The sequence below is a fragment of the Zootoca vivipara genome, chromosome 3 (genome assembly GCF_965207765.1).
Source record: "Zootoca vivipara chromosome 3, rZooViv2.hap1.1, whole genome shotgun sequence".
Taxonomy (NCBI): Eukaryota; Metazoa; Chordata; class Lepidosauria; order Squamata; family Lacertidae; genus Zootoca; species Zootoca vivipara.
Window position 1 is genome coordinate 63186826 of NC_142586.1, and position 13103 is coordinate 63199928.

The following is a 13103-nucleotide window of genomic DNA, read 5'->3' on the forward strand; positions in this document are numbered from 1 at the left end:
TTAAGAATAAAATAGGTTTATTATCTCTTACTTTACATTATCAGATTGGGACATTGGCAATGTGGAGGTCTGTGGTAGGATTCAAAGTTGTAAGTTCATTAGAATAAGAGAGACATACAGAATCATTGCATGCCTATTCTGCATTGATTTGTACCTGGGTCCTCGGATGGGAACTTATTTGCACAGATGGATAAAGAGGAAGGTTCACACACAAAAACTGACCCACAGACTACAAACTTTATAACGAACACTTCCTACAATTCAGTCATACATTGAATTCATCAGACGATGGGATGAGCTTTAAAATTGATGCAACTACTGAAACTTTAACTTCGCTGTGAGGGTCCAATTAGCAAGAATCTTTCAAGCTCCATGAAAGCAGGCAGCATTGTATCAATATTAAATGGCTATAGCAGCAATGGATGTGTTGCTGAACATAAGGCCTAGTTCATATCTGTAGCACAATGAGGTGGCAGAGTCCTGAGCTATTAGCATAGAGTGTACAACTTCAGACTGCTGGGGATGCTATCCTTTTTTTGATCTTCAGTTTAAAGCGGGGGATAATGTTGCTCATTGCCCATGATAAAGAGATTGCTTGAAAGGTGGGAATCCTCACTGCGTTTAGAAAAGTAGCATAGCAGAGGGCAGTCTCCCCTATGGTCCTTCTGCTTGTGCTGCTAGGTTTGTTTTTGTGTAACGGAACACTAAAACATTCTCTCTTCCCTTTCCACTGTCTGAAGTGATACAAACAACTCAAACCTCTTTAAGATCCAAGTACTTCATTTTGCTGCCTGTATGCAGCCTAATGTTTCACCTTCAGAAACTCTGCACTTTAACAGGGTGGTTTGTAAATAACCCCATGCCTGTGACAAGTAAGAAACAACCCCAGGCAAGTAGGTGAGTAGAAAAACATGCTTCTATTTGAACCAATTTTGAAGTGATAATAGTGCCATGTTATTTAAAGATAAAATAAAATACTAGTTTTAAATTAATAAATATCCTCTCTGTAAAAGGAAGCTAAAGAAAGGTCATTTATGTAAAATCTAATTTCTCACCTAAGGCCAGATGCAGAGAGCCAACACAACAGGAAACAGATGTGTCTAGGATCTTATATGACTGTTGTATTTTTCCATGCCCTGACCTGTGGCATCCCTTGGAACATGGGAGTGGTGCAGCAATGTGGATCACCAGCCACTCAGGCACCAATATTCAAAGTAGTGCTGTAACCCTGCATGATGCTTCTTTGCAAAACAGAACTGAATGAATATTATGGGTTACAAGGGAGAGGGGCAGTTCTTGGAGCACATGACATTTCATCCATTGGAGAGCTAACTCCAGCCACATTCCCTTAGATATGGTGGTATTTTTGTGGGACTGAACCGATACACAACACAGTAAGATGGAATTTGCCTTATTGACAAGCACAGGATAGTCCTAGAGCTCTGGCAGAGGAAAGCCAGTCTGTCTGCTGGAGCTATAAACATCTCTACCACTGATGTTAGAAATAATCTTTTAGAAGGTAGCTGCTGCATTTTCTCTTTAAACATGAGTTTTTACTTTTTTTAAAAAAAAGAGGAAAGTGTAAGATGCAAGAGGCACACTTTTTTTTTAAGGAAAGCTCAAGGAAAGGGAAGTCACCTGAACCCTGCTTTAGAGATACATCCCATTTATGAGGTAATCGGATTCCTCAGACATCAGGGGCCGGGCTTTCTTAAGTTTCTGTCTCACTAACCGAAGTCGGCAAGCTACCATGAGCAGCAGCATAGCAGTGATGGCCAGCCCAAGAGCCAGAGGGAGGACAGCACCTTTGAAAGGGAAAGAAAGGAGCAGTTAAACAATGTTAACACTGGAACTAATAAAGAATGTGCTATGTTAACACTGGAACTAATCAGGAATGTGCTATATGAAGCCAAATAATTTTTAATAACAACAACAACAACAATAATAATAATAATTAACCAGAATGTTAGTGTACATTTCTTCTAATACATACATTTTTGTATGCTGTTTTGCTGAATATACATTTTTTCCCCCAAGTGATTCCCCCCCTAATATTTTTGTACCTTATTTTTCCTAACTAGCATTTTTGGTTTTGCACACTTTTACCTAATATACATAGTTTTGATTGGATAGATGTACCACAAAATTTTGAGAAGTGTGAATTTCAAAGGACAGCTGTCTTGTGGTTTGTGTGTTGCTTTGGGAGCTACAAAATAGGTAGGTTTGCATTAAAATGTGAAATGAACCAAATTTATCTTTCATCCCTAATGTCAGCCCACTTAAAAACATTTGACACCGGTTGCTGTCCCAATTACTGTACTAGAAAAGGATTTTCTTTAAAAGTTAACAGAGAATGCTTGGTCTCCAGTAAAACAATTCCACGTTTTGCAAGAGTGCCTTGCAGGTATGATGCTCAGTGCTGGGGCTGAAGGGAAAGGTGCCTTTGAAGAGCCAGGCAGCTACCATGAATTGTAACTGTGCTTTTCTTCCCTTGGGTACAAAAACATAACTTTTGCTTAGTGAAACTGTTTTAAAACAACCTTGCCATTGAGACTTTGTAGTAATATTACCAGATGGTTTTCTATGTCACTTTGATAAACAGAATGCTGTTTACCAGGGGTCAGCAAACTTTTTCAGCAGGGGGCCGGTCTACTGTCCCTCAGACCTTGTGGGGGGCCGGACTATATTTTGAGGAAGGAAAATGGAACGAATTCCTATGCCCCACAAATAACCCAGAGGTGCATTTTAAATAAAAGCTCACATTCTACTCATGTAAAAACTGTTCAGTTTCTGATAATTGGTTCTCATGGGAAACTTACAGATTCTTGCTTCACACAATTAACTCAAGGCAGTGTCAATTTACTCTTGGCAGAAAGCCAAGGTCTGACTGGACTGGCAGCAGCTCTCTGATTGGTTAATGACCAGCACTGAACTCTGTTATCTAGGAATGCTAGCACAGTTGTTTCTTGTTGGGTGTTAGGAGTAGGAGTGCTGCGTATGGTTGGAGAGAGAGAGCCAGAGAGGATTTATTTTGCTTTGCTTTGTATGCAGAGACTCTGCTGCTTTTATTTTCTTTTAATAAATCCTGTAAATAGTTATTCTGCGTCTAGCCGACTAGTCATTTCCACCTCAACTAGCTTCTGCACTGTGCAGAAAAACTCTATGTTTGGGCTAAAGCCACTAGAGCTATGCCTGACACTTCAAAATTCTAAGAAAAACATGCTGATTCCCGGACCGTCCGCGGGCCAGATTTAGAGGGCGATTGGGCCAGATCCCCCCATGCTGTTTACTGTCTGAGCATGCACCTAGATAAAGCTTAGGCCAGTTTTCAATACATTTTTTTAATTACCAATGGCTGCAAGTAACAGCAGAATTTTGACTGTATATCTGATCATGAAAATTGCATCCTCCTACTTCTAGGAAAGAAATGTGATCACATGAAAGTTAGTGCTTAGGGCTATCAGCACTGCAAACAGCTGTAGCTGCAAATAGGAAAACAGTGCTGCTGATTTCTCTCTCCTTGCCTTCACTCTGAAAAATATGGACACACAACCCCTAAGCTGAAGGCTGATCTCCCCCTTTGTTCCTCCCCATTCTGAGCATCCTGCATGTTTAGCTGATCAATCTGCCTCTTTTTTTCTTATAATAGTAACACTTGCTTTACACGTTTTGCCTACTGGATAAGCTTGTAGGCTTTGGCATGGACACAGTACCCATTAGAACTGTGCAAAGCTGGCATTTGCTGCAAACTGGAAGAACAGGTTTTCCCTGAGGTCAATACGAGGGAGAAGACTGTGTGTCTAAAATGCAGCGCATATGCTTCTGCAGTGTGGTTGTGCAAAAGTTATGTAAGTCCGTATGCACCCTCACACAGTGGTCATTACCAGGAAATAAGCCAACCATTGCTTTTGTGATTTAAAAAGTTTCCCTTTAAGGTCCAGCTTGTTCTGCCTTATGAAACTGTTTAGATGGCCTCTTCCTTAAACAAATCCTTGTCAGAAAAGAAGTGCACACCATCAATTCTCAACTGCTGTAAGAATACTTAGTGCTAACCTACATGTCATAGGGATGATATTATAAACCTAGCTCCCATATATAATCTCAGGATCATGCTGAGTTTTCTGCAGGACATCCTTCTGTCCTTGACAGGAAGGACTGCATACCAGAAGCCCAACAGGTCAGGAAACCCATCTATTATCTACACTGAGGGCCAAAGCAGACACTATGTTATTGTCCAATCCAGGACATAACCACCATGCAGGGATGTTATTCCTGTAGTTTGTCCTTACTTGGTTGTTAAGATTGTATCGTTAAGGCATTTTGTTTTGTTTCTAATCAATCCCACTCTGCACATTAAAGGGAATTAAAACATTCAGTGACACCTAGCTCTCTGAGGGTTAGTTTGAAAATACAGCATTGTAATTACCTGCTTCTGGAACCGGATGGCTCTTTTCGATGGGAGTGCCCTTTAACACCACAATGTTATTTTCATTTTTATAATCTGTTTCTTTCCCTGAGGTTTTAGAGTCTGAAAATATGGAGCAGGATATATAGCTATAAGTCATATTCCATATACATAACAAATCATTTGCTTTACAGTCTGTCCTCCCTTCTATGTTTTTTTCAGTAACTACAGCACATAGAGAGCTGTCATCAAGCGAAAGCGTAGGTGCTCCTCTTCGGCATCTCTTAACAGGCTGCAGATGCATTAGTATTGTTCCTGGCTGCCACTGCAAATTTCTTCTAATAAGAGGATTATTCTTATTAGAAGAATAATGTCTTCTAATAAGAGGATTATTCAAGCAGCTCCTGGGATTTCAAGGGGCTTATTCTGAGCTAAAAAACCAAGAGATTCTGCAGCTATGTTGTACTGCAATATTCCCCTCTTCTAAAAAAATAAATAAAGTGACTGATTATTACCATGAGCTTTTACACATTCAGCAAGGCAGTCTGATTCTTGAAGGAAGTTGTTTTCATTGCCTTTGCAGCCGCCATAGATGAAATGTATGCAAGTGCCAGAAAAAGCATCAAAATGCCAGCGAGGGAAATGGCCATTGCAGGGGCCAGCAGCAGGAGGCACCAAGCACAGCCCTGCGATTAAAGCAGGAAAAAGAAACTATAAACATTATGTCTTCTAAAACATCTAAAAATAAGCCAGGGTTTAGCTTTTCTAAAGTTTGGTACTTATTGCATTAATTATGTGATTTAATGGTTGTCACTATTTTATAACACGTCAGTTTCTTAACTATGAAACTGATTGATTTTGTTTTTGCTTTAACATGCCTAGCTACTTCTGCTCTTTCCGCATCAGTGGCTAGAACTGTGTCCATCTCACGTTATTAATTGAATCACAGCAGAAAAGGCAAAAGAGTAATTTGCATGCAAAAGTAATCGGCTACGGAGACCATATGGCACCTATTAGAGCCAGATGCTGGGCGAAATGTGTATTGGAATATGCAGCAAAATGATAAGTGGTATAGGCTCAGGGTCATTTCGACAATCTTTCCCATGTCCAAGATGAAGGTGTATCATGTTACACCAGCCAAGGAAGACTTTCTACTAGACCCTGCCACTCTGAATCATGTGCAATACTATGAGGTTTGATCATTCAGAAATGCAGAATACAGCTCTAAATTTGCACATGACAGTAAGAGCTATCAGAATTAACCAGGGTGAGAACACTTTGATAAATACTTCCATGATCAGAGATGTGCATGAGAGGGAAAACGGTACTTCTATGATCAGACTCAGAACACACAACATTTTCTTCAAATTTCATTGAGATCAATGGGCTTAAGTGTATTTAATTCTGCACTGGAGGGTGGTCTTTATTTTTGCCCAAGTTAGTCTTGCAATTACAGGTGCTTAGCAACATAGTGTTGCCTGTATTGGCTATAAGTGCTTAGGAGGAGGCATATGAGAACTATACTAATGCTGCAAAACATGACATCAAACTTGCACTGTGGTGGCAGTGTGCTAATGTCAGAGACATTTAAGGTATATTCATTATACCTGGCATTAACCCAGTAATTTGTTTATTTGGTCCCTGAGAGGATGATTTGTTGATCTTGTCTGCATCAGATGCTTGATTGCTTACAGTCGTTTTCTGGGTGATTTCAAATGCAAGTTCCTTGTTGACATCATTAGTTTGTCCAATGCTGTTTGGCTGGATGAAGCTAGTGGCTGGGTGAGTTATTGTCTTTTGTCCTGAAGTAACTGAATAAATTAAAACACAGACATTGTCTTTATGGTGTGTGTTTATGTTGTTTAAACACTCAAATAATAATAACATGACTGACACTAAGAGTGCACTTTCAATGCTGATCAGGAGATTGCTGGTGACAGCAAGCCCAATTGAAATTTTCCACCTGCAGGTGTGGTTTGAATTCAAACCCCTCCTGTCAACAGACATTTTTCCTCTGCAAGTCTGTAGAGGAAAAATTTCCATTTGCAGGTGCATAAGTAAAAGATGCATGTAAACTCAACGTGCTGTTTACTCACATTTCTGACAAAAAGCTTCATCAGACCCATCCAGACACTGCTCTTCTCCATCACAGGCATAGGTGATATCAATGCAGCAACCATCATCACAGAGGAACTGGTAGCGCGAACAAACCCCAAAACATCCTGTAACAAACCAACTCTCAAGTTACATGAAAAGAGAACCACTAAACTGAGTTGTTTAAAACTGGAAATGCTGGAGTGGGAGTTACAGAAACTATACGTTATGAGATTATTATACTGCCCTTCATCAAAAATGCTTTACTAAAAAATAAATAAATAAATTTTAAAGCCACTTACAAGCCTACTTTGGCATTGTGGCATATAAATGAAATAATGATAATAATAGAAACAACAACATAATACATAATAAACAAAAGCTTTTTATGGCACACCCTTTCCCCCTCATCATTAGAGAGTAAGCTCTGACAATTTCATAATTATGGACAATATCAACATTGCACAAGTGTAAGTTTGCTTATGCTATGAGACTTCTCATTCTCTTCTTCAGTTCAAAGTGCTTGACAGATACCATGTGGTTGCAAAAATATTATTTCAACTGTTTTCTCACCTAACATGGAGTGACCCACTGGAAGTACGGTCACTGAGACATTATCTGAGCTCCTTTGGCCAGCTGTGTCTGTCACAGTCAGCTCCAGCATATATTTCCCTTCTTGCAAATGAGATAGCTTCAGAGTTCCGGGTTGTGGCACCTGTCCCAAAGAAACCAAGGCATTAATTGACCAAGTCCTGCTCCTCACACCCTTGCTATGTTACAGTAACACAGTCAAAAGCCCGTAGAATGCTACTGAATGAAGCCAACATCCATGCTTTGACACAAGCACAGACCTGAAAGTATGCTAAGCAGCTGATAAGAATAGAGAGAGAGTGCGAGAGACTGAAATTGGAAACAGTGAGTAGTGGTAGTGTAAAAATGTAGTAAAGCTTCAGCATATTGGACCAGTGCTCTTTTGGTAGCAAAGAGCACAGGCCCAGAAAATAAACATTTGACCATAAGAAGTGCAGTGATATCCTAAGAGTGAAGTGCTCCAACTTTTCCAGGACCACCATCATATTGTTAAAAAAGAATCCAGTAATAGGCCTATCAAAAAATAAACAGAAAGGTGATCAACCCATTTCAACTTCTTCCTTCTTAATGAAGATTTCATGCCAACTGCAGAGCTAAATAATAAACCCAAACAGCAGGATTCCATATACGACAATAGTAAACACATATTCATTCCCTTATGCATAATATGAGGAAGGAATGTTTGCAAGGCATGTTCATTTAAGGCTTAATGCCCATATTCGTAATATATTTGTAATATATACATATAGTATATGTATATATGTAGTAACCAATTTCCTGACAAATACCAGCTTTGAGAAATGAATATCAACTAAACAGTCTGCAGTCTCTAAAACATCTCATTTTGTTTTGTTTTTCTGCTTGCACTCTGAAAAGTTCACATTGTTATTTTTACAATACCAGGACCAAATTTAGTAAATAATTAACTTGCACAACAAAGTTATAGGTACCTTCATATCAACTGAAGGGGCACCTTGAAGCAGTCTCCACTCATACTGTATGATTCCATGGTCATCTCTACTTTCTCGGCCATCTAGAATCACCCAGTTAATGGGCAACTGAAGCATAATGTCTTTCCCTGCCTTGCTGAGAGGAGGCTCATCAGTTTCTAAATAAAAGAAAAGCAACCCAGTTACTAAAAGAAAAGAGCACACATCCCTGGCAAGTCTTGAGTTCTCTTCTGGCACACAAGTGCCTTCACAGAAACACACCTGGATGGTGAAGGCACAGCACTGTGAGACGGGAAAGAGAAGGGAGGCAGGCATACTCATTGGACTAGAAGGAGAGGACTAAGATCCTACTCAGTTTTCATGCAGCCTTCATGGAACTTTTGAGGGCTCTCAATGCCTCTTCCTCTGGGGAAGCTGCTGCCAGAGCCTCCCAAGGGGTGAAAATCCTCACTCTTTAATGGACAAACATAGAAGTCACTTGGTGCTGGTCCCTTGCCAGTCTGAGCAGAGGTGTAGTTGCTGCTGCAGCAGTTCACTTCTCCTCTTTTGGCAGCTCTTTTCCATTGTCCAAGCTCTCTCTGCTAGGGAATGCAATAAACGTGTCAAAGAATAGAAGCAGAGGCATGGATCTCTCAGTCCAGGCAAGTTTCTCTCCCTGCTTTTTACCAACTTAAAAAGAAAGATAAGAGATAGCTTGCCTGAGAGTACTCACCTTTTTCTCTAGAACCTAAAGACCTTGACTCATATGTCTGAAAACTGGCTGTGGTTCACACCAGTCTTGTGGGAAAACCCCCCACTCTGCTCATAATCAAGGCATCCTTGTCTTCTCAGCACTAGCATGCTTAAACTGCAACCTTCCATTTACTTGTAAGAGCGCAATATCTTCTGTAAGTAATGTAAAATGAGTTGCAATAACCTTCTTGTGCTCTGAATTTGAAGGTAGGAAAGTCCTACCTTCCCCAAATGCCCAAAGCTGCATGCATTTGCATGTTTGGAACTGCCAGACTTACGTGTTCATGCCACTTCACTCATCACAGGATTTCTATGTGTAGAAATCAACAAATTGTGCAGACGAATATTGTAACATTTGAAGATTATGCATGAGCAATGTTCCTACATATAAAGCAGTGATTCACTGCAGGTCCTCAGTGTGTCTGCAGCACATCATGACTGGCATGTTTTTGTTGTTGTTTGTTTAGTCGTGTCCGACACTTCATGACCCCATGGACCATAGCACGCCAGGCACTCCTGTCTTCCACTGCCTCCCACAGTTTGGTCAGACTCATGTTGGTAGCTTTGAGAATACTGTCCAACCATCTTGTCCTCTGTCGTTCCCTTCTCCTAGTGCCTTCAATCTTTCCCAACATGTTTATAATGTGCGTGTTTATAATGTGCTAATTTCTACATGGAAGTGCCTTGCGGAGAAGCAAGTGAGTCATGCTTCTGTATGGGCTGCCGCCAATGACACAGACACTGTGTCATCCTCACCTGAGTGGGCAGAGAGTCTTTGATCGGGAGCAGCTTGACACCAATGCAAAAGCACTGCAGCTACGTGCTGAGGAAGGAAATTAATTCATGCCTTTGTGTGTTCATGAAGGACCTTAACAATACATTGGGTGGTATTCAACTAAGTTTTACTCTGAGTATACCCACTGAAATGAATGAATATGGCTAAGTTAGGCTCCTTAATTTCAACAGGTCCTCTCTGAGTAAAACTTAGTTGAATACCACCCAGAGAGTGATGTTGAACTAAATTCTACTTGGAGCAGACCCAGTGAAATCCAAGGACACTTATTTCAATGGGTCTCCTCTAAATATATCTTAGTTCAGGGGTAGCCAAGGTGGTGCCCACCAGATGTTGTTAGATTCATCAGCCCCAGCCAGCATGAGTAATGGGAGTTGTAGTCAAGTAACATCCAGAGGATGTCATGTTGCTTACCCCTGACTCAGTTGTATATCACCCATAGAATTGAGAGAGGAGAGGAGAGGTGAGGTGAGTGACACTTTTTCCACTTTGTCTGTCAGCTTTATGTATAGTTTTCAAACAAGAGAAGAGGTTGGGCCAAGAAGGAAAGAAGAAGAAAATGAGAAGCCCACCATCTTGCTCACCACCCACCACTAAGAGGGACACAGAGATGTTGTGAACCGCCCTGTGATCTGCAAGTGAAGGGTGGTATACTAAATAATCAATCAATCAATCAATCAATCAATCAAGGGGGCCCAGGCAGAAAAAGGGTATGGCACAAAGATGCACTCTGCCTGCCTGAAGCGTAGTGGGTGCCTACATAATACTGTACAAAGATTCATCTCACTCCATCTATGGGGTCACTGTAGGAGAAAGAGCAGCCCTCTTTCTGCCCCCAGCCCCAACCGTCTCTGAGGATGACAGAAGCTCTAGTATGTAAACAAGGCCACCCTGTAGCGACTGCCATTTCCTTCCTGGTACACGTCTAAGGTGAGCACCAATAGCCCTGGCTCAGTTCCAGGCCTTAAACCGCTCCGTTTCCAAGAACCCGCAAAGCGCCTCGTCCCCACACCCCCAACCAAGTGCCGGTCTTCCGGGTCGGCGTATGTGACTCAGAGCGCCCACTGAACAAACCACCTAACAGGCCCCAAGGCGGCTGCGGCGGACGGAAGGCCCCTCCTTACCCGTGGCGGACGGGCGGCTGCTGGGCTCCAGGCCGTAGCTGCTGTAGCCGCGCTGCGGGGAGAAGAGGCAGACGGCGCGGCCGCGGTAGGTGCAGTTGAAGAGGTAGCAGCGCAGCGAGGCGGGCGACTGCTGCGGCTGCTGCACGACAGCCAGGGTGCAGCGGGCTTCGGCGCAGCAGGCGTCCAGGCACTGCCTGGGCCCCGCCACCGAGCCCGGCGAGTCGAGGAAGGTGGCGCCCGCCGCGATGGAGTCCTTAGTGCGGATGATGGTGTCGGGCCTGGCCGAGAAGAAGCCCGACGGCTCGCCGTTTCCCCCGCGGCAGCGGCCTGCTGCTACCTCCGCCAGCTCGTTGCCTCCGCCACCGCCCGGGGGCTCCTGCTCCTCCTGCAGCAGCTGGCGGCGGAACTCCTCCAGCAGCGACTCGACCCCGGACGCCGCCGGCGACCGGAGCTGCACCGACGTCCACCCCGGCAGCGGCAAGAGCAGCAGCAAGAGGAAGAGAGGCAAGCCCGTCGGCCCGGGCACCTGCACAGCCATGGCTCCGAGAGGGCCGCAGCGCTGCCGGCCAGGGAGAGAGCCGAGGGGACGGTGGGCAGGCGGAGAGCCCCGCCGCTACCAGAGCCGCCCAGGAGGCGGCGGAGGAGGCGGCGAAGGGCGCCCCATGGTGGCCCCTCCCCGCGCCAGCCGGGGACGCGGCGGGAACAGCCCGGCTCCGATCAGCACCACCGAGCGCTGGACAGCTCCGAGGCGCAAGCCCCGCCCGCACCCTGGCGCCTCCTCTTCCGAGCCTCCGCCCGCGCTGGAAAGGCGGAGGGCGACCCGAGGAAAGCTCCGCCCAGCGACCGGCGATCCCGGCTCCCTCTTTCTCCGCTACGCCGTATGTTTCACGTCCGAAGGCGGGATTGTTTGGAGGTGCGGGTCTGCTTATGCGCGAGAGCCGGCCGGGTATAGGCCTAAACAGCAAGTGGGCTTGGCTGCTCGTGAATCATGCGCTTTGGTGCTTAATCTGCCCAGTTCTAAATGGATCGCTGGCTTATGCACGCAACAAGCTGGTATGCTTCCAAAGGAGAACAAACTGAGTCTCCAAAAACCTTCCAAAAACGGCATTAAGCAGTATTTGATTTATTTTTTGTTTAACCAACCTTGCATCCACAGATGCTAAGGGTGGTAAAGAACACAATTTAAACATAGGACAGAAAACCTATAAACACCTCTTGCAACAAATAGAGTCAATGGGCTCATGGGCGTAGCCAGGATTTTTGTTTTTTTGGGGGGCAGGACATTGTTAAGGGGGGGCACAACAGATGTGATTGGTCAGTTAGTTAAGTATGTCTATTGTTTTACTTGATGGTGGGGGGATCAGCTGCTCCCCTCTGTCCCCCCTTGGCTTTAAATTATAGGAAGAAATACCTCACTACATAATTAATTCACTGTCACTCCTGGTCATTTGTACCTGAGGATGAGATAGTTAGAGTTATGGGACTCAAGTCTGCAAGCAGGATCCTTAGGTAAGAAGAGAATGGAAATGCCAGTGGTCCATCCTCTACAAATCATTTTGACTATCCAAAATGCCTGTGCATTGATGGAATGGATGGCCCTATTCATTCACTCTGCATGAAGAGTTAACTCCTTTTATAATGTAGTGGAACACTCAATTATGTAAATTTTGAAATGTCTATTATTATTATTATTATTATGAGTTGGCATTAAAAAAATAAAAATTTACCTTAGTTAGTTCTCTTAGAAGAGGGGAAACAGTATCTGAATTTTTATATGTGGTAGGTTTATTAGACTAAACAAGCACCCCAGATGCAATTTTAAAACATTTCTGAATGATACAGAGCAATAAACCTCTGAAGGTAGCCATCAGTGCTTCTTTCCTTTCATGCATCTCTTCCATTTAGTTAAAAATAATCTATCAAGAAGCCAAATGCCCATCTTGCTCTTCCTCCCCTGCAGTACTTGACAGTAGTAACAGCAAAGAACACAGAGAAGATCTTCTTTAGCGATTACTCATAGCCAAGTAAGATTGTCTTCTGTGAACATAGTCTTAACAGTGAGTCCGTAAGTGACTGTGAAGGCCAATTCTGGATTCTCATGTCCTTCCACAGTGGGGACATAGTTTTCTGGATGGGAGTTGATCATGGTGAGGGTTTGCCAAATGTGCTTGTTTCTCCTTTTAGCCCTGAGTTTGTGCTTCTTTAAAGTCCATGACACCTTTGGTAAAGGTTGTTCTCCAATCGTAGGCCAGTATTTCCCAGTTATCAGTGCTTATACTACATTGTTAAAGATTTGCTTTGAGAGCATCTTTAAATCTCTTTTGTTGTCACCGGTATTTCACTTTCCATTCTTAAGTTGGGAACAGAGTAGTTGCTTAACTTACTTTGGAAGACGATATAATCAGGCATCTGAA

At 43.3% G+C, this 13103-nt stretch overlaps 1 protein-coding gene across 2 annotated transcripts; it reads right to left on the reverse strand.

Annotated features, from left to right (window-relative positions):
* On the reverse strand, window positions 1-11701 carry LRP11 (LDL receptor related protein 11). Of its 2 annotated transcripts, XM_060272743.2 has the most exons (8): window positions 10690-11701; window positions 8041-8198; window positions 7073-7214; window positions 6502-6627; window positions 6013-6216; window positions 4921-5091; window positions 4427-4528; window positions 1-1805 (listed from the first exon to the last, which is right to left on the reverse strand). In XM_060272743.2, exons 1-8 carry the CDS (start codon window positions 11225-11227, stop codon window positions 1651-1653), a joined length of 1596 nt encoding a protein of 531 aa, XP_060128726.1. In that variant the 5' UTR covers window positions 11228-11701; the 3' UTR covers window positions 1-1650. The 2 variants fall into 2 exon arrangements, with proteins under 2 accessions (XP_060128726.1, XP_034964660.2); XM_035108769.3 differs by lacking the exon at window positions 4921-5091 and having other exon boundaries at window positions 10690-11677.
* Between the last annotated feature and the right edge of the window lie 1402 nt (window positions 11702-13103).

Bases quoted from the DNA above. Each gene is read 5' to 3' on its own strand.
- LRP11 (XM_060272743.2), bottom strand. From the start codon at position 11,227: ATGGCTGTGCAGGTGCCCGGGCCGACGGGCTTGCCTCTCTTCCTCTTG. The intron at 4,529-4,920 runs GTAATAATCAGT...CCATATTTTCAG, and splicing joins TGAATGTGTAAAAGCTCATG to ACTCTAAAACCTCAGGGAAA. The intron at 1,806-4,426 runs GTAATTACAATG...TCCCTTTCAAAG, and splicing joins CCATCCGGTTCCAGAAGCAG to GTGCTGTCCTCCCTCTGGCT.